At 35.1% G+C, this 19,126-nt stretch overlaps 1 protein-coding gene across 2 annotated transcripts in view; it reads right to left on the bottom strand.

Moving 5' to 3' along the window:
• Positions 1-2,328: 2,328 nt before the first annotated feature.
• The window catches only part of GCA (grancalcin), a gene marked incomplete at both ends in the record, with an annotated part of 45,316 nt that continues 28,518 nt past the window's right edge, over positions 2,329-19,126 (bottom strand). For both annotated transcript variants that reach the window (XM_079709857.1, XM_079709856.1), the window contains 7 exons: positions 2,329-2,355; positions 3,241-3,299; positions 3,638-3,751; positions 7,231-7,378; positions 7,667-7,710; positions 11,516-11,585; positions 16,772-16,930. In XM_079709857.1, coding sequence (XP_079565983.1) covers positions 2,329-2,355; positions 3,241-3,299; positions 3,638-3,751; positions 7,231-7,378; positions 7,667-7,710; positions 11,516-11,585; positions 16,772-16,909 — 600 coding nt within the window. The remainder of the gene's footprint in view (positions 2,356-3,240; positions 3,300-3,637; positions 3,752-7,230; positions 7,379-7,666; positions 7,711-11,515; positions 11,586-16,771; positions 16,931-19,126) is intronic.

Here is a 19,126-nt window from a genome sequence, read left to right as displayed (position 1 = left end):
GCACTTAGACATTAAGAGTGTACATTATTCAATAATTTACATCATCATAAGAAAACTGGGGCATGAGTTAACCAGTACAAACTACCAAACTATATTCATATTCCAGTCATACTCCCTGTAAAACTATTTAATTTTTACCTTAGTAATGGATGTCTGTTTACATTAATTATTTTAAAGCATCAAAAATGTGAATTGCATTTCAGTAAAAAAATCCTAGTAATATATTCTCTAAGGCTAATGTTTATGTAATTATCTATCTAATGTAAAGTGCAAAAGAACTCTCTGACAACTGGGTTGGATTGGCATGGAACATTAGTTTTGCTAAGAGGCAGGGTTCTGTGGTTAAAAAAAAAAGTTCGGAAAAAACTGGGTCAAATAAAATTAAATGAGATTTTCTGTACCTTAGGCTTTATTAAGCTCCCTGAGGAAGGTGAGACTTTCCCAAATACGTTTGGTCATGGAAACTCCTTCACAGACCTCCAATGACCAAAAGTCATAGGAACACCTTTGGAAAAGGATGACTTAGAGAATTGTGTGAAGAAGTTTTAACACGAAGTGTCATTTGGCAAAACTTATATGAGCCATGTCAAGCCATTTTAAAAGTTTTACCTCAACTATGAGCATCCAAATAAGGAAAATTATAATTTACCTCAGAATAGGACAGTAACAACCACCTGTATAAATCGGATGTTAAGATTCCATGCTACTGAGTCATAGTATCACCCTTATTCAACATGAATGATATACAGTGTGTTTACATTAGCTTTTTCCTACAACGCTTCTAATTAGAATTCTATATCATTTATGACTCAGTTAACATGCTCTCACATTATCAAATATATGTTCATTAAAAAAAATTAACAGCTAGAGGACAAAATTACATGGATTATTTATTCACATATTTTTATAAAGCTGACCAAATGAATTTGACAGCTAATTATATAAAATTATCAACATGAATATACATTACTTCCTTTCTAGGATTTTTCTAAAGTGAAAGTTTATAAAAGGTTTTTTTTCAAGATACTACCATTCATCCATTTTTAATGAAAAATTTTTTAATGAAAAACTATATATTAATTTGGTCACGAGCCATATTAAAATTATGCCATTTGCACCTTTAAGCTGGAAGATATTCAGTTAAAGTGTAAGAAAAAATGTGGTTTATTAAAACTTCATTAAGAAAGACTTCGGGGTGTTTGCCCAGAAAGGGACTAGATTAACTGCAGCAGCTTATACCAGGAATCTTAAATGTTAAGGACCTGGTGACTCCACTTTGCAATTTTTGTAGTAATGCAATTTTTGTAGTAACAGCACTCAGAAATGCTTCCGTGATGCCTACCATGCTTAGGACCCACATTACACTTAGTGGTAAAGACCTACTGGTTTACTAATGCCAAAATCACTGGCTAATGTTGTCAAGAAAGTCAAACTTATAATTTCTGAACATTTAAACAAAGTGGTAGATTACTGGAGTTTTTTAAACTTTCTAAACAGTTAACAGCATTATGTATAAACAATTTAGTTTAAAAGGACAAATTTAAATATTGACATTTCATTAAAAATACGTCATTTCCAGAAAATCCAGATTTAGAAAAAGATGCCATTTTAGGTTACCTATAAAGTGCAGAGAAAAAAGTTATGTTTATTAAGAATTTTTTTCCACAGAAGACAATAAAACATATTGAAGAAAAATATATACTGCAAAAAATTTAAAAAGGAAAAACAATGCCTCCTGTAGTTTTATATCACCATAGTTTAATTTATGGTTCACCTAAGGTGACTTAAGATAAAATTTTAGGAACTACGATTTTCTTCTTCACAAGCAAAGACTCATGAGTTTCTGTTCTCTGATTATGTGATCAAAGAACAAACCCTATCACAAAGATGGCGCAAAACCTAGGCTTCCCCTTCTGGCTCACCCTCAAATAGCAACAACTACAAACAAAATTTCCAAGTATAATTTGTAACCTTCAGGTAAGTATAAATTAGTTTTATCTAGGCTTTCATCATTTGGCTTCTTATATAATCTATCTTGTAAGTAAGAAAGAAAATTAAAACTAAGAGGTATTTATATCACTTAATCATATACCAATATTTATTATGCAGATATCTCTAAAGTTATAAATTTATATAAATATTACAAATACAAAAACATCTCTTTTACTGCTTTGCATGGTGAGCTAAAGTAAAAACACATAGAAAGAGAAGAGATTTAACAGACAGGAACATGGAAAAGCCCCAAAAGCTTTAATTCAAAGTAGTTCAGTTCATTTCTTCCAAGCAGAGAAATTCACAGTATTTCTTCAGCCTTCAAATTCTAGACTTTCAAATTGCCATAGTACCCTGCAAAAACTAATACATAAGCAAAATCACCAGCTGGTAACAACAAAATGGTTTTGGTTTTGATTAATTATATTCCACAGAAGCATTTTCACAAGAGGAGAAATTTTGAGCTTCTAAGGCTTGTAACTCAAACCAGTATTATACTAGTAGGGTAAAGTTGACCTTATAACTCCTACATAACAAAAATAAAACAAAACCTTGAAACACTAAAGAACATGTGAAATATAACCTCTCCTTCAGTTAAAAACAAAACAAACTTGGAATCAGGTTAATAGCAACCATCTGAAATGAGAAATGAACAGTTCCATTACCTATCATAGATGAAAATTTCCTATCTCTCTTTTTTTTTTTTTTTTTTTTTTTTTTTTTTTTTTTTTTTTGCGGTACGCAGGCCTCTCACTGTTGTGGCCTCTCCCGTTGCGGAGCACAGGCTCTGGACGCGCAGGCTCAGCAGCCATGGCTCACGGGCCCAGCCGCTCCGCGGCATGTGGGATCTTCCCAGACCGGGGCACGAACCCGTGTCCCCTGCATCGGCAGGCTGACTCTCAACCACTGCGCCACCAGGGAAGCCCTCCTATCTCTCTTAGAAGAAAGACCATCACAAGTAAATTACTCTTTATAAAAGCAATGGTAGTTTTGCCCTTAAAAATGATTTGGAACATAAACTGCCAAAAGTCTGTCATAAAATTTAAAAGTATTTTTATGTTTACTGTAAAGTCAAATTGGTAGCATGATTAAATCTTACATTTGTGTTAAGCTGAAAAACATAAAGAATATGGTCTCTAAAATATATTATTTCCAGTGCTGAAACCAGAGATCACTTAAATTTTTTGACAACTGTAAACATACACAGAACACAGTATAAATATCAAAAGTGTAATACAGGATACTTACATCATGATATATGAAACGCACAACCCCTTGTTGCAAGTGGTCTCTTCTCCTAAAGAAATCTTTAAACAAAAAAATTACTTTTTCTGTTATAATTTAAAATCTATAGTTTTAAATAGTTGGTGTCCCCAGGTACTAAAAAATGAATAATTTTATACTCAAGTAAATCTTAAGTGATTTTATGTCCCAGGCAACTGAGATATGAAGAAAACTTTCCAAAACTGAGCTATAACAATTTTTCACTATTTATATTCCTAAATTTTTAAAGCCTTAAAGCTCTGATTAGATTTAATAGTGAATAAAGGGGGAAAATACATAATACCATCAACTTGCTGAAGAAAGTGAGGGACACCATTCAAGAAAAAAGCTACATGATATTGTACCCATAAATGGTCCATACCTGTCAATGCTCGAAGCTTCACACAGCAAGCAACATAATCATCAAAGAAAATTCTGCCATTCTTGCTATAACGTTTAACGATAGCAGTTAATGTTTGAGGACTCAACCTATAACCTAGAAAAAGGGATTGCTAGATTAAAACTTCCAAAATTAAACATCAAAAGAACACAACAAACAATGCATTCTTGTTTATAAAGTCATAAAACAAATTAACATTCAAAATTCATTACATAAAAATATACATTAGAAACAAAACACATTCCAATTGAAATTGATCAGACAAAGGCTTCATTACTAATAGTGAAGTGGTACATAATTCTCACAATTCTAGCTTTGTAAAAAAGTGGTAGCTAGGAAAAAGAAAATAATCATCTTTTTGTGTTTTTAAAATATATTTTCATTTTGAAATAAGGTCTAGTGTATGTCACAGGGTTTTTTTAATGCATCAATATTTCAACCTTGTAATTTTATAGTTCTTTAAAGAATATCAGAACTCTGGGTGTTTCTGGGAGGACTGGAGGTAGCTGTCCAGTTTTCCCAGCACCAGTTATTAAAGAGGCTCTCTTTTCTCCATTGTATGTTCTTGCCTCTTTTGTCATAAATTAGGTGACCATATGTGTTTGGGTTTATCTCTGGGCTTTCTATCCTGTACCATTGAACTATATTTCTGTTTTTGTGCCAGTACCATACTGTCTTGATTACTGTAGCTTTGTAGTATAGTTTAAAGTCAGGGGGCCTGATTCCTCCAGCCCCGTTTTTCTTTGTCAAGATTGCTTTGGCTATTCGGGGCCTTTTGTATTTCCATAAAAATTGTAAAATTTTTTGTCCTAATTCTGTGAAGAATGCCATTGGTAATTTGATAGGGATTGCATTGAATCTATAGATTGCTTTGGAATGGCAATCATCAAAAAATCTACAAACAATAAACGCTGGAGAGGGTGTGGTGAAAAGGGAACCCTCTTGCACTGTTGGTGGTAATGTAAATTGATACAGCCACTATGGAGAACAGTGTGTAGATTCGTTAAAAAACTAAAAATAGAACTGCTTTATGACCCAGCAATCCCACTACTATACCCTGAGTAAACCATAACTCAAAGGACACATGTAGCCCAATATGCACTGCAGCACTATTTACAATAGTCAGGACGTGTAAACAACCTAAACATCCAACGACAGATGACTGGATACAGAAAATGTGGTACATATATACAATGGAATATTACTCAACCATAAAAAGGAATGATACCCCAGCGTTCACTGCAGCACTATTTACGATAACCATGTCATGTAAGCAGCCTAAATGTCCATCAACAGATGAATGGATACAGAAAATGTGGTATATATATACAATGGAATATTACTCAGCCATAAAAGGGAATGAAATCGAGGGCTTCCCTGATGGTGCAGTGGTTAAGAATCTGCCTGCCAGCGCAGGGGACACAGGTTCGAGCCCTGGTCCAGGAAGATCTCACGTGTCACGGAGCAACTAAGCCCATGCGCCACAACTACTGAGCCTGCGCTCTAGAGCCCACGAGCCACAGCTACTGAAGCCCATGTGCCTAGAGCCCGTGCTCCACAACAAGAGAAGCCACCACAATAAGAAGCTCACGCACCGCAATGAAGAGCACCCCCGCTTGCTGCAACTAGAGAAAGCCCACGCAGAGCAACAAAGACCCAACACAGCCATAAATTAATTAATTAATTAATTAATTAATTAAATCTACTAAAAAAAAGAAAATCAAAGCAAAGGTTATTAGTGATCTTTGCTATCATTCAAACCTATATTTCCCATTGACTATATTGCTTACAAGTGTCTTTTATAGTCAAAGAAAATTTGAGAATCAACATGGTTACTCAGAGGGGGAAGAAATAGGAAAATGTTATTCCATTTTGTCCTATAACCCTTACTCTGTTTCTTCACAGATTTTCATCTTAACCACAGTCTTCTTACTATTTCCTTGGTTCTTTACTGTCTAGCCCAGTGGACTCCAAAAGTTTTTGAATGTGTACTTCTACGAGTAAGAAGTTTTGGATCACTCACTCCCATTATATGTGTATTCATTTAGTTTTAAATTCTATACATGAATTACTATTTGATTATTTACATTTTCAAGTATATATAAAACTAAAATTTAAAAAGAATGGAGTAAAAGTAATTAAAAATATAAATTAATATATTCCACTTGTGGAACCCCTACAGATGGTCTTATGTATTTAATGAGATGTGTACACTTTACTGTGAAGAATGCTGGCCTAGAATTATTGTCTTTATATATTAATGAATTAGTAGATTTAGACAAGACATTAATCCAGTCAAAGGGAAAAATAATAAAAACAAATGCAACAGAAGATAATTCTATGCATAGCTATAATGAAATACAATCCAGGAAACTTGCTAAAAGTAAATGAAAGGAAAGGTATAAATTACTAGAAGTCATATATGCAAACTAGTGTAATTATATGCAAATAGGCCCTGAGCTTTCTATTAGAGAATTATGATCTGGATGTGGGACTGATAAAATTCGTAAGATTTTCCATAGCATTCTCAGCAAAAATAATTTGAATATCTTAAAATACATCTGAAGACCTTAAATTTGAAAAATACAGAATACCTCTTTGTTACACTCAACTGCCTATGTGAACTCTTCGGTGGTTTTCTTTTTTGCAATTGGTTATATTAATTTTCCAACACTGTGCTGAATTAAGAACCAAGTTTAATTCATTAGGAATTAAGACTCTATAACTGACCTATACATGTTTATATGGCCAGGACTGTCCCTAAAATGACCACCTATTAAAACATTTATTGATACAATGAAACTAATCATGGCTTTGACTTTAAATTGGAATTTGAGATAATTTGCACTTGGTTCAGATTTCTGAAAGTTAAAACCTTTCAAAAAGTTAGTTCTGTTACAAAAGAATTTTGTTTAAAAATGAGTGTAAATAAAATCACAAAAGTAAATATAATTAAGAAAACTACTTAAAATTGCATTAACTGTAAACAAGTTAAACACCATTTATATTATCACTTTTTGAAAGAAAATAGACTGAGAACCTTAGCTAATCAGAGATATGCTAAAAATAAATTTACAGTCTTTTAAGATAGTCTAAAATGTAGACTTCCCATTTTGAGGTTTTTCGGTGTCTGCTGTGTGTTCTACACTACATAAAAAAAAGAAGAAAAACAAAAAAAACAGTTTTTACTGCTAGAAAGCTAGACTATGTATGGAGACCTGTAATTGAGATAAGCCTTTGCTGTCAAATTAGAGATCTTACCAAGTTACAAAAGAATACAATATAAATGGTAAGTGAGTACAAACAATTAGAATAAATTTAAGTATACTCAACATAGGAAATTCAGAAATTGTTTTATCAACCAGAGTGTATGAAAGATCATCTTTGGAAAACTCAGAAATAAAATGGTTTTGTTAAAGGTCTTTAATCAGAATGTATCTATAACCTTGAAATCAAATTGGACAACAGCTGGTGAAATAATATACCCTTTTTTTATTACTTAGCAAATTTAAACAATTAATATTCATCTGAACAAAGATGACCTGGATCGATTCTAAAGAATTTAATATTCTTACCCATAGCAGCAATGGCTTGATTCAATTCATGATGCTCTACTGTACCACTTCCGTCTTTATCAACAGTTATGAAATTTTGCTTCCAGGCATTAATAGCTGCCCAAAGTTCTTTGAATTCATTAAATCCCATTTTTCCTGTGTTATCTCTCTGATAGTTTTATTAACAAAAATAAGTTTTGATACCAAAGAATCTACCCAGACCCAAAACTCCAAATAATTGACTAAAAAATTGTTAAGTTCACTTCTGCAAGAGTTAGCCAAATTTAGCATATAAATAGATTTCTGTGTAAAAATGGAAAAGAATGGAATTCAAACAGGAATTCAAACAGGATGTTACAAAGTATTGTTAAACTCTCTAGTTTACTATGATCATTTATATCTAACAATTGCCTTAATATTCTATATTCCAATATTTTCTATTTTTAGTCAAGGATACATCCAACATGGCAATCATAATTCTGCAGGTTTCCAAACTGAAGGCTATAAAACATATTTATTATTTGAATTAAATTCTGCCCGATTTTATTTATATAAAATTACAACAATTTCTGCTTTCAAAACAAAACATTTACAAATTGCCAAACATACACAATCACCCAATGAACAAACTTTGAATGTTAGGCATGCATAGTTAAAAAAAAAAAAAAGAGAGACTAAAATAAAAATTACTACCTTCATACTACTCACATCTAGTAAGGGGATTTGGGTAATTAAATAAGCAATTATAAAATACTGAAAATTAAACAAGTGAAAAGGAGGGCTTCAGTCTTCCTAACACAAATGCCACGTCAGGTTTAAGTAGAAGTCGTCATACACTGAGATCACAAAACTTGAAAGTGTTAGAGATTTGGTTAAAGCTTGGGATATATGGGAAGGAGAGGCATGTAATGACTTCAGAAAGCCAGATGAGGACCAGGTCACGGAAGTCTTGAATGCTACCCTAAAGTTTTAGACCAATGGAAGTTACTAAAGGATTTTAAGGAACAGAGGGGCAATTCTAGAATTTCCATTTCAGAAACAGTTGTTGACAAAGAACATACTAGAGAGTAAAGTAAGATGGATCTGGATGTAGGTAAATCATCTGGTAGTTTACTGCAATCAACCAAGTAAGAAAAAGATGAGCTTCAGAACTGAAAGCAACTGTTTTTTCTCAGGGGAGGGGAAAAGAAAGGAAGAAGAAATAAAGATAACAAGATAGTTTGCTATCTTAAAATCAGGGGTTATTAGAAATATTAAGACTTTCATGTTTAAAGAACTATAACTGAGGACTCACTAGGCAGAATTTAATTTTTCTAAACCTTATCACAATTACATTCAACTAGCATGCTGATTTATCTCAAGACTAATTACACATAGTCCTGATAAAGGAGATATGTCAGTACAGTCAAGTTTACAAAGTTCTTACTAGTAGCTCGTTAAAATAAATGAATGAATAAAAATGCTTAAAATTATTTTACTTTATGCTATTTGATAAAATATTTTGAATTTTTTCTAAAGAAAAAAACTATTTCAGCTAAATTTTAGACCTATTAAAGAAAATTATAAAACAATCCAAAAGTTAAAAGAGCTTTCTTTAAATGTTTCATATGGTGTCAATGTTAGAATAGGTGGTTACAGTATTTTCAGAATGACAATTCAACTGACCGTGAATAGCATTTACTATGAGCCAGGTAGTGTGTGTTTTGTGACTTCACATAAACATGCCAAACCTATCCTGGCCCCAGTTTTACACATAAAGCAACTGTGGCCCAGAAAGATAAAGTTTCCCACGTTCACTAGCTAACAGGTGGAACAGTCAGGATTGGAGCCCAGTGCTCCTTCATACAAAAACTACTCAGGCAAGGAGGGGGAGAAATCTCTGGAATGGCATTCCATCATTTTGTCAAGTAAATGACATCTGTTTTCCCTTAAAGTTAACATGGCACACATTCATTAAGTGGGAGAATCTGAATAGATGATAATAAATGACAAAAATTGAGTCATCAAATAAGCAGACCTTCAGTCAATCTCAAAATAGGACCAAGTATATGTAAGATTAAATATCTCTGACGAAGAATGGAGGGAGAGAATGTTTAGGAAAGTTGACAGACTTTCCCTCTCTCCCCACACCCCATTAGAATGGACAGAACTAAACTGAATTTCTAGAAGTTGTAATCCTTTAGAGAAAAAGAGAATGAGAGAGGAAACAAAGGAATAAAATTTTGCAAGTTGGAAAAGTAGGTGGACCTAAGTTGACAACCTAGATCTGAGAAAGTGGCTTCCTGAACTTGAAATGAGACAACCTGAGAAGCAGCCTGGTTTATCCTGGAGGAGACTCCAAACGTTGAAGAACTGGCAGTACTTCTGAAAATGGGTGTGAATGTAGAGACAAAAACCGAAGGACTGATTGAATGTCTATCTAAGGAGCCTTTAGAGCCCCAAATCCCCTCCTTGCTTCAGCTACATGGATGGCTACCCTGTCTACTCCCACGCCGGTAGACATCTGGGGTTTTATTCTCTGGAGAGGACTGTGCACTGCAGAAAACCAGGCACAGCTGAGGACAGGGCTATCTACTAAAACAAGGAAATTCAATGACAATTTACAAAAGACTGAGAACCCTGATGAGTCCTCCCTCCTCCGCTCCAGACAGATCAACTGGACAACCAGCCCCAAAGGAAATCCCGAAAGATCCTGATACCCAGTGTTGGAGGACACACTGCCCAGCCAAACCACCGGACTCTGAAGTCTACAGTCAACACCCAGCCTGGCTCTCAGGGCTTCTGACTGGCATTTTAGTTAAATATGAGCAAGCTAGGATCATCAGACACCTGAGAAAAGCACCTAACATGAAAGACAGCCAAACAAACAACCTGGAAAAAAATACTGGAGGAAGTAGGTTATGTAGGAAGAAAAAAACTTAAAAAAAATACATTAACAATCTCAGAGAGATAAGGAAAGACATCGCATTCATGTAAAAAGAACAAAGGCTCTTGGATTTTAAAAAAACGATAGGAGAAATGAAAGACTCAATGGAAGGTTTCGAAAATAAAGTTGAGTGCTCCCTTCAGCAGCACATATACTAAAATTGGAACAATACAGAAAGTAGCATGGCCCTTGCACAAGGATGACACGCAAGTTTGTTCTGTGAAGCGTCCCATAGTTAAAAAAGAAAAAGAAGTTGAGGAAATTTCCCCAAAAGTAGAGGAAAATAAGAGGTAGGAGAGAAAAGGTAAGAAAAGTGACCCAGTCCTAAGATGCATTCCAGAAAGAGAAAATGGAGAAAACAGCGCTGAACTAAAGCAAATGAGTTTCCAGATTAGGAGTGCTCACTGCATTCCCCACACAACCAGGCACAGCACTGTGACATTTCAGACTAGGGACAAAGAGAAGATCTCACAAGCCTCCACACAGTAATAACAAATAACATACAGGCAGGAAACAAAAAGATAAAGCACCAATGGAAGCTGGAAACAATGGAGCAATACCTTTAAAATTCTAAGTCAAAATGATTTGTAATCTGGAGTTCTATACCTGGCCAATCACTTAATTCTGAGGATAGAATGAAAGCATTTTCAGAGAAAGTCTCAAAAAATTTACCTCCCATGCACTTTTATTAAGAAGCTAATTCAACATATTTTATCGAATTTAAAATGACAACCAGGGATGGAATGAAGGGGAGATCCAACTCAAGAGAGAGAAGAAAGGGCTCCAGGAGTGCAAGCATGACAGCTGTGCACAGAAAACGAAGCACAACAGAAAGCTCCTGGATGAGGATTAATTTCAGAAAAAGCAAAAAGTTACATGAAAAGGAAAATTAATCATATATTATTACAAGACTCAGGAAGAGCATTTATTTAGATAGTAACAATAAGGCAAATACTGATTAGTGAGCTAATGAAAATTACTTAACAGCAGATGGATGAGGGAGCTCCTGTGTGGAGTACAGAAACACAGGTGAGAGGGTTACATCCTCATCACCCACCGCAGGACATAATAATTGATGATCATTAAAACTGAAAATCAATAGTGATAAAGGCATGCTATTTTGAGATATGGAGGCAAATTTCAAAAGAATTAGCTGAAGAACTTTAAAGAGATTTTCTCTGCGAGTGGTTAACATCGGGGAGGGAGGAATGCATGCTGAACAGTATTTTCATAACAAGCTTTGCAGAATTATTTGGCTCTTTGAACTATGTGCATGTATATCTGTGCTAAAAATTTTTTTAATATTTTAAGTATGGAAACAAAAAAGTTAGAAAATGAATTTCCTAGTCCAATTTTAACAGAGGAAAAAAAAGATCTCACGAGAAAAAGTTCCACTAATTCCAGACTGTGTTAAACATTTCTGAAGTTCTTCAGCATCCACTTCACCATCCTGTTACAAAATAATTATAACCTGATTAATAAAATCAGCTGTATAAAAGCATACTAAAATGTTAACTAACTGTTCTAGGCCGATCAATAAATATGCAATCTTCAAAACACTACTCTATTATCAACTACAAAATTATAGAGATAATTATTGACGGCAAAGGCACATTAGAGAACATCACAAAACATGAATACTTTTTTCACAATAAAACTTTATTCTATTAAATTATTCAGGCATTTCAAATATGTTATATTTTCTACTTCTGAAAAACAGAATGATCACTCTGTCCTATAATAGTGCAAAGTAATACCTTGTGAGAATCATTATACTTCAAATAGTTAGAAAAATGCCTAAAATGCTAAAATGCGTTCAGAGAAGTCTCAAACACTTTCCTTTCATGCCCATTTTGAGGGGAGATTATTTCTAAAGGATACTGAATCTTTAACTGGGAAGATAAAATATCTTTTTCCTCCACAGCATTAAACTCAGCAAAATTTTAGAGTCCCCTCTGATTTTTTGTCCAAATATTCTTGTTTGACCTTCTTATGGGAAAAAAAATTTTTTTATCACAAACAAGTAACCACAATGGAAGTGAAACAGGTTGAATACTCTCATTATGTTTCAGTACCTCATCCTATTTTCTACAGAAATAAAGAGTAATTTACTTGGAAGCATCACATACACTGTCACAAATTCAAAACAACAGCTCTGAGAAAGGATTAAGGAGGCAAATTTAAAACACGTAATTTGTAAGAACCCAAAAAACCCCCAAAACTTTTACAAACTACTTCTAAGAAGTATTATAAACACTTCTAAGGAGTATTATAAACATTATCAGGCAAGTGAGAGACTAACCTTTAGATATAAGGAAGTTTAAGAAAACTCAGTAGTCACAGTAATGTTTTAATGCAATATTAAAAAAAAATTAACGCAAAAATTCTGTGAATAAATATCCAGTTTTTAAACAAAGGATCTGACCCTGTGCTTGCATCATTCACTTCATTTGTCTCTTGATATTGACCCTGTTTAGGTCTATCAAGCCTGTTAGATTTACCTGACAGTTTTACATTTTTAAGATATTAAAGTATGTACTGGTTTATTTATTGTATTTTAGTCTGCTTGTTTCTGGAAAATAAACCCAAGTATTTATTAGAACAACTTAACTCAAGGCAAAGGATTTTATATTTCAGTAAAATCTGATTCTGGACACAATCTAGGTGGGGAAAATCACAAAACCACTAGGTACGGAAGGGTGACATGGGGAGAGGAAGGGAAACATGGAAGGGGACAAAAGGTGAGGGGGGGTGGTGAGGAGAATAAACAAAAACCACTCACTGTAAGTTTAAGGAACCAATATTCCAAAGTATGTGGAAAAATCTAATGTTCAGAAAGACAGTCCACAAGAATGAAACATTTCAGAACAAATTCATACAGGATGAAAGAATTTTATAGAGCAATCATTAAAACAAGTATGCTAAGAAAACGCAGATATCTTCCATTTAGAAAGAATAAGAAATTCATCCATTTAACATATATCTATTGAACAACCTAACATGTTCAAGAACCATTAAATGGACTAAGTACCAAGCCGTGTCCAAAACAAATTCCTCGCCTTCATAGAGGTTACATTTTAGTGGTGGGAGAGAGGCGGTAAAGCAGAAATTACATCTGATGGTAGTAAGTGCTGAGGGAAAAAATACAGCAGAGTAAAGGTGCTAAGAAGGAGTGTTGTGGAGTACGGCGAGGAGGCCAATGGTATTTTACATAGATGGTAAAGCAGAGCCTCATATGTAAGGCGAATTTTGAGAAAGATTTGAAGAAAGTGAAGGAGCGAGCTATGCAGACATCTGAGGGAAGAGTGCTCTAGGACCGAGTTGTCCAAAACAGAAGCCACTAGTCTTACATTCCGCTGAGCACTGAAATGTGCCTAGTCTGAACAGAGATGTTCTGTTAGTGTAAAGTACACACCAGATTTCCAAGACTTAGTAACCACGACATAGAGTAAAATATCTTATTAATAAGTTTTACATGATTACATGTTGAAATGTTAATCATTTTTGATACACTGGGTTAGATAAAATATTCTATTAAAATTAATTTCACCTATTTCTTTTTACTCCTTAAAATGCACTACTTGGAGGCTTGAGAACTACACATGTGGCTTGCATTTGTGGCTCACACTCTATTTAATTTGGACAGTGCAGTTCTAGGCAAAGAGAACAAGTATAAGGGTCAGAGGATGTTCTTGGTGTTGCTATCATCTTCACTCACTCACCTTGAGCACGCTTCTCCCTGTACCATTATCATTTCCCACAGGTCTATCTCCCTGACTAGACAGAGATCGTCTAGGTCAGTATCTGAGTTTCATTTACCTTTCATCCCCAGACCCTAGCCCAGTATCTAGTACAAAGCAAGTTAGCTGTTTGGTAGAATGAAGATAATTCCTTTCGTTCTTCACTAAACTGTAGTCATTTCTGACAGTTTGTAGCCATATTCATTTACTATTTCAAAAGGTTGAAACTATTACAATTTCTCATTCAAGTATGGATTAAATTTAAAAATCTAAAACCTAATTAACGAATGAAGTTCTATTTTACATGCGTTTTTATAGAATTTTGGAGTTTTTCTAATAACCTGAATAGCTTTGCTAAAAGTTATTTATCACTATCAGAAAGCATTATCCTGGTACCCTACTTCATATTCGTATTTCATACTCGTATTTCATACACTACTTCACACTCGTATTTCATACATTTTATAAAAACATGTTATCTTAATTAACTAACAAGCAGTGTCGTCCTAAATTATAAGGAGAAAATCCAAGTGATCATTTTGGATCTCTTTACAGGCAGTTTGAGCGGAGGATTGTGATCAACTATCTAAACCCTCAACTAAACTACCTATCATTAGTGGTAGAAAACTGCATTTTCTAATTAAACATTGAGCTTTAGATAGATAATTAACAAAAATTCAATTGCCCTTGGTTAGGTTAACTGATAGGCAGCAAGATTTTGAAATGATATTCAAGTTCAAGTCCTATTTGTTAGGTTAATCAATCTTAATCTCTACTTACTCATCTATAATAAAAGAGCACATCCACCTTGCCTACCTCACAGAGCTGCTGTGTGGAAAATTGCAAGCAGGGAGCACATTAAAGTTAAAGTTGTTGGTATTATCAAGATACTTCTGTGTGTATACGTGTGTGTACCTGTGTGTATTTATGAAGGTACTAACCAGAATTTCCCTGAATCAATTGATGACTGAATCATTAGTGTTAGGAAAACGTCCTCCTATAAAAAGGGACACTGCAGAAACTTTTTTTTTTTCCGGTATGCGGGCCTCTCACTGTTGTGGCCTCTCCCGTTGCGGAGTACAGGCTCCGGACGCGCAGGCTCAGCGGCCATGGCTCACGGGCCCAGCCGCTCCGTGGCATGTGGGATCTTCCCGGACCGGGGCACGAACCCGTGTCCCCTGGATCGGCAGGCGGACTCTCAACCACTGCGCCACCAGGGAAGCCCTGCAGAAACTTTTAATTGGACATTTCTCATAGAGTATCTTTAATTATGAGGCCTATCAAAAAAGAATATAGCTGCAGAGGTGAGTTTGGTAACTAGGTTCTAGGATCATAATGTATAAATCTGATACTACACTTGAACCCTTAAAGCCAGACAAAATTCATCATATAAGAGAACTGTCTAAATATTTGGACTAGAAATTGAAAATGAGATAGTTTATGCATCCATTCAATGACTAATATAATCCTAGTGCCTCCTGGGTAAGAGACAATATGACAAGGGCCACGGCCTTATGGAATTTAATTATTCAAAAGCACAAGACTGAAAAATTTAAGGAAAGTATCAAATAGTACAATCATAGCAAATCATTGTTGACAACTGTTACAATAAAATAGTTCTTAAGTCAAAAAAAGTCTCTAAATATATATGTCTGGTTCTTACGTTTTAAGTTGTAATTTTATAAAATGGATTTATTATATAGTCAGCTATAGATAACATACTTATTCCCAGTATTATACTATCAATACTTAAGAGTTCCTTGCAGATAAGAGTGGCATAATGCAACAGTTAGGATTGCATTTAGCTGCAAAACAATTAGAAAATGTTATAAAAGGGGCTTAAACAAATCAATGTTTATTGTTTTTATACAAGAAGTCTGGGGCTATGCAGAACAAGACTCTGTGGCAACTTAATGAGGCCATCAATCTCTTTCCATGTTTCCACATTCCCCATCCATAGGCCTTTATCTCAAGCTTGTTGCCTCAAGATCACAAGATGGCTGCAGCACCTCCATACTGCAAGTCCCCTTTCCAGGCAGGTAGGATGAAGGCGGAGAAAGGGCCAACACTAGTTCCAGGAAAGCTTTCCTCATTTGGAAAAGGAAAGCATCCCAAAGAAATTACACCTACATCTCAATGGCCAGTCTTATAGCACATGGTTACCTTTATAGAAAGGTGTCTGAGATGGTATTAGGGCTTTCCAACCGCTACCACACGTGAAAAGGGAAAAGGAGGTTTTGAATGAAATTTGGGTAGCCAAAACAAAGTGTCTGCCACATGTAATAATTCTGTGCATATCCTCTATTTCTAGAAAGGCATATGGGACCTAGTGAACATTTAAGTGATTGAATAATGAATGGAAAATGTTATCAAACTTCTATGAAATTCTATGCACTCAGTAAATAATTCTTGACCACTATAAAAGAAAAGAGACATGGACTGTGACTGAGACCCAAGTATAAATCTCTGTCTCTGCTCATTAGTCTGGTATTTGTCCCTTCATTCTGCCTTGTTTCCTTTATCTTTTCCTGATTTGCTTTACCATCAAGCCTCTCCCAGAAACATCCACAATTTACAAGTCTCCTTTGTGATACTCTGCCCCAGCTTCCTCAAGGAGATTTACATACAGGTCTCTTTTTCCCAGATCCTATCTGGCTCAGTCTCCACGCACCACCCTGGTTACTCCTAACGTGTCAGACATCAAACTAACAGACTTTTTAATGAGATAATTATGACTACCCTCATCTCTGATCTCAAGAAGAAAATTAGTCTAGATAAGTTTAAAATGCAAGTTTCATATACATTTAAAATGACACTAAATAAAAGAGTTGACATTTGTTTTAAGTTGCAATCATTTTTTAAAACTGATATTTGTGCTATATATTTAGGATTTTACCTGGTCAGCAACAGCAGTGAAGTATGTCCACATGGGGTCTCCCGCTGAGGAATAACTGTCCGGATAAGCTGGGCTTGGAGGGTATCCACCAGGGAGCACAGCTGGCCCTGTTCCTGGCATTGGCTGTCCCATTTGCATCTGATTGCTAAAATTTCCAAGCTACAAGAGTGAAAAAGGAGACGGTTATTAATACAAATATTACCCATTATCCACTGAAGTTGGTTTAAAAGAAAATACTTATGAGAAGTTCACTGAAAAGCAAAAATTGAGTTACTGAAAGCTCCCAAATTATCACAAAAGCTGTTAGCTACAAACTGCGAGATGCCCTGCATTACTTAATTCAGCTCATTAACAAATGTTATCCAACATGTTTTAAAGTGTTAAAGAAAAAATAAGTCTCTAGCCTCTAAGAATGAGGCACACTTTAAAAAAGTAAAAAATACAAGAAGCAAAAAGTAAAAAATACAAGAAAATTTCACCTAGAGTAAAACTAAGAAGTGGTATACCTAAAGACACATACATAGAATACATGGTAAATACAAAACAACAAAACTGTGAATGAATCATGGGAAGATGCATAGGGCTGAAACATCCCCTCCACTAGAAAATATTTATTTATTTATTTATTTATTTATTTATTTTTATTTTTATTTATTTTTATTTTTTTTTTTGTGGTATGCGGGCCTCTCACTGTTGTGGCCTCTCCCGTTGTGGAGCACAGGCTCTGGACGTGCAGGCTCAGAGGCCATGGCTCACGGACCCAGCCGCTCCACCGCATGTGGGATCTTCCCAGACCGGGGCACGAACCCGTGTCCCCTGCATCGGCAGGTGGACTCTCAACCACTGCGCCACCAGGGAAGCCCGAAAATATTTATTTTTTAAAAAGCAAGATATCAATGAACAGAACAATAAAGTGATAATTCCAACAACAGTCCTCTTCAAAACTGATAAGAATAACAACAACGAGAATACCAACAATAAGAGTACTCAGCTAATATTTATTGAGAGCTTTTTATATTGCAGGTACCGTTCTAACTACTTTCCATCTACCATGTGATTTGATTTCCCAACAACTCAGTGAGATGTGAAAGTCCTATCCTTTTTTCAGTTGAGGATGTGTAACTTCAAGAGGTTTCCTGAATTAGTTAAGGTCAAATGGCTAGTAAGAAGTAGACCATGATTCAAATATGAAGCTGACCCCAGAGACTACATACTGTTTGTTTCCTGCTATGGCTCTGGTTACTGTCTCCTTTTCACTTTGGAACTTGGTATACATTTTTTTATATCTTAGATATTTTACTCACTGTTTTTAATGAGTCTGGAGGAGGAAGAAGTATCAAGATTGTTCATTATTCCATTTGGAACAAAAATCTTGATCTGCATCTTTGAAGAATAAGCAGAGATTGATGGGCAAAAAGAGAAAAGAATTCTAAGAGGGGGAAAAAGGCAAAAGGTAGGAGCCTTTAAGTGGCAGTTTGAAAAGCTGCAGCATGGGATATGGTAAAGACAAAAGGTATGCAGGAAGTATGGGAGCTCCAGGAAATGTGCCCAAGGATCAAAAACTAGATTATGAAGCAATGAAGTATAAGAAAGGGAACAATAAACATTAAAACAATATAATGAATTTGAAAAAAAAGTGATTGTTTAAAAGTTATTCTTTGAAAAGAGACAGACTGTCAAAGGACAGGCCAGTTTCTGGAATAAAAAATAGAAGTGTATATAACCACAAAGAGAATTCAAATTAAAAAATACATATTAACAAATGTTTATGAACACCTCTTTACCAATACATTTGAAAATGTAGGGGCTTCCCTCGTGGCGCAGTGGTTAAGAATCCGCCTGCCAATGCAGGGGGCATGGGTTCGAGCCCTGGTCCGGGAAGATCCCACATGCCGCAGAGCAACTAAGCCCATGTGTCACAACTACTGAGCCTGCGCATCTAGAGCCCACGAGCCACAAATACTGAAGCCCGCGTGCCTAGAGTCCATGCTCCAAAACAAGAGAAGCCACCACAGTGAGAAGCCCGCGCACCTCAACGAAGAGTAGCCCCGGCTCTCCCCAACTACAGAAAGCCCGTGCGCAGCAATGAAGACCCAACACAGCCAAAAATAAAATAAATAAATAAAATAAAGTGAAAAAAAAAAAAGAAAATGTAAATGAAATGGGCCTTCTAAAAGTATCTAAATTCTATAAATTACAAATATTGACTCAAGAAAAAAAAACTTCCTATTTCTAATAAGGGTAAGTAGGATAAGGTCAATCTTCACTAAAAAAAAATTTTTTTTCATAAAATATTATTTTTTAACATTAAAGGAAAAAGGTAAAATTTCCTCACTTATATGGGGAAACTTCCAG

Source organism: Hyperoodon ampullatus (genome assembly GCF_949752795.1).
Source record: "Hyperoodon ampullatus genome assembly, chromosome: 8".
NCBI classification, from domain to species: Eukaryota; Metazoa; Chordata; class Mammalia; order Artiodactyla; family Ziphiidae; genus Hyperoodon; species Hyperoodon ampullatus.
The sequence above is the reverse complement of the archived record's forward strand: the minus strand, read 5'-3'. Positions and strand labels throughout refer to the sequence as shown.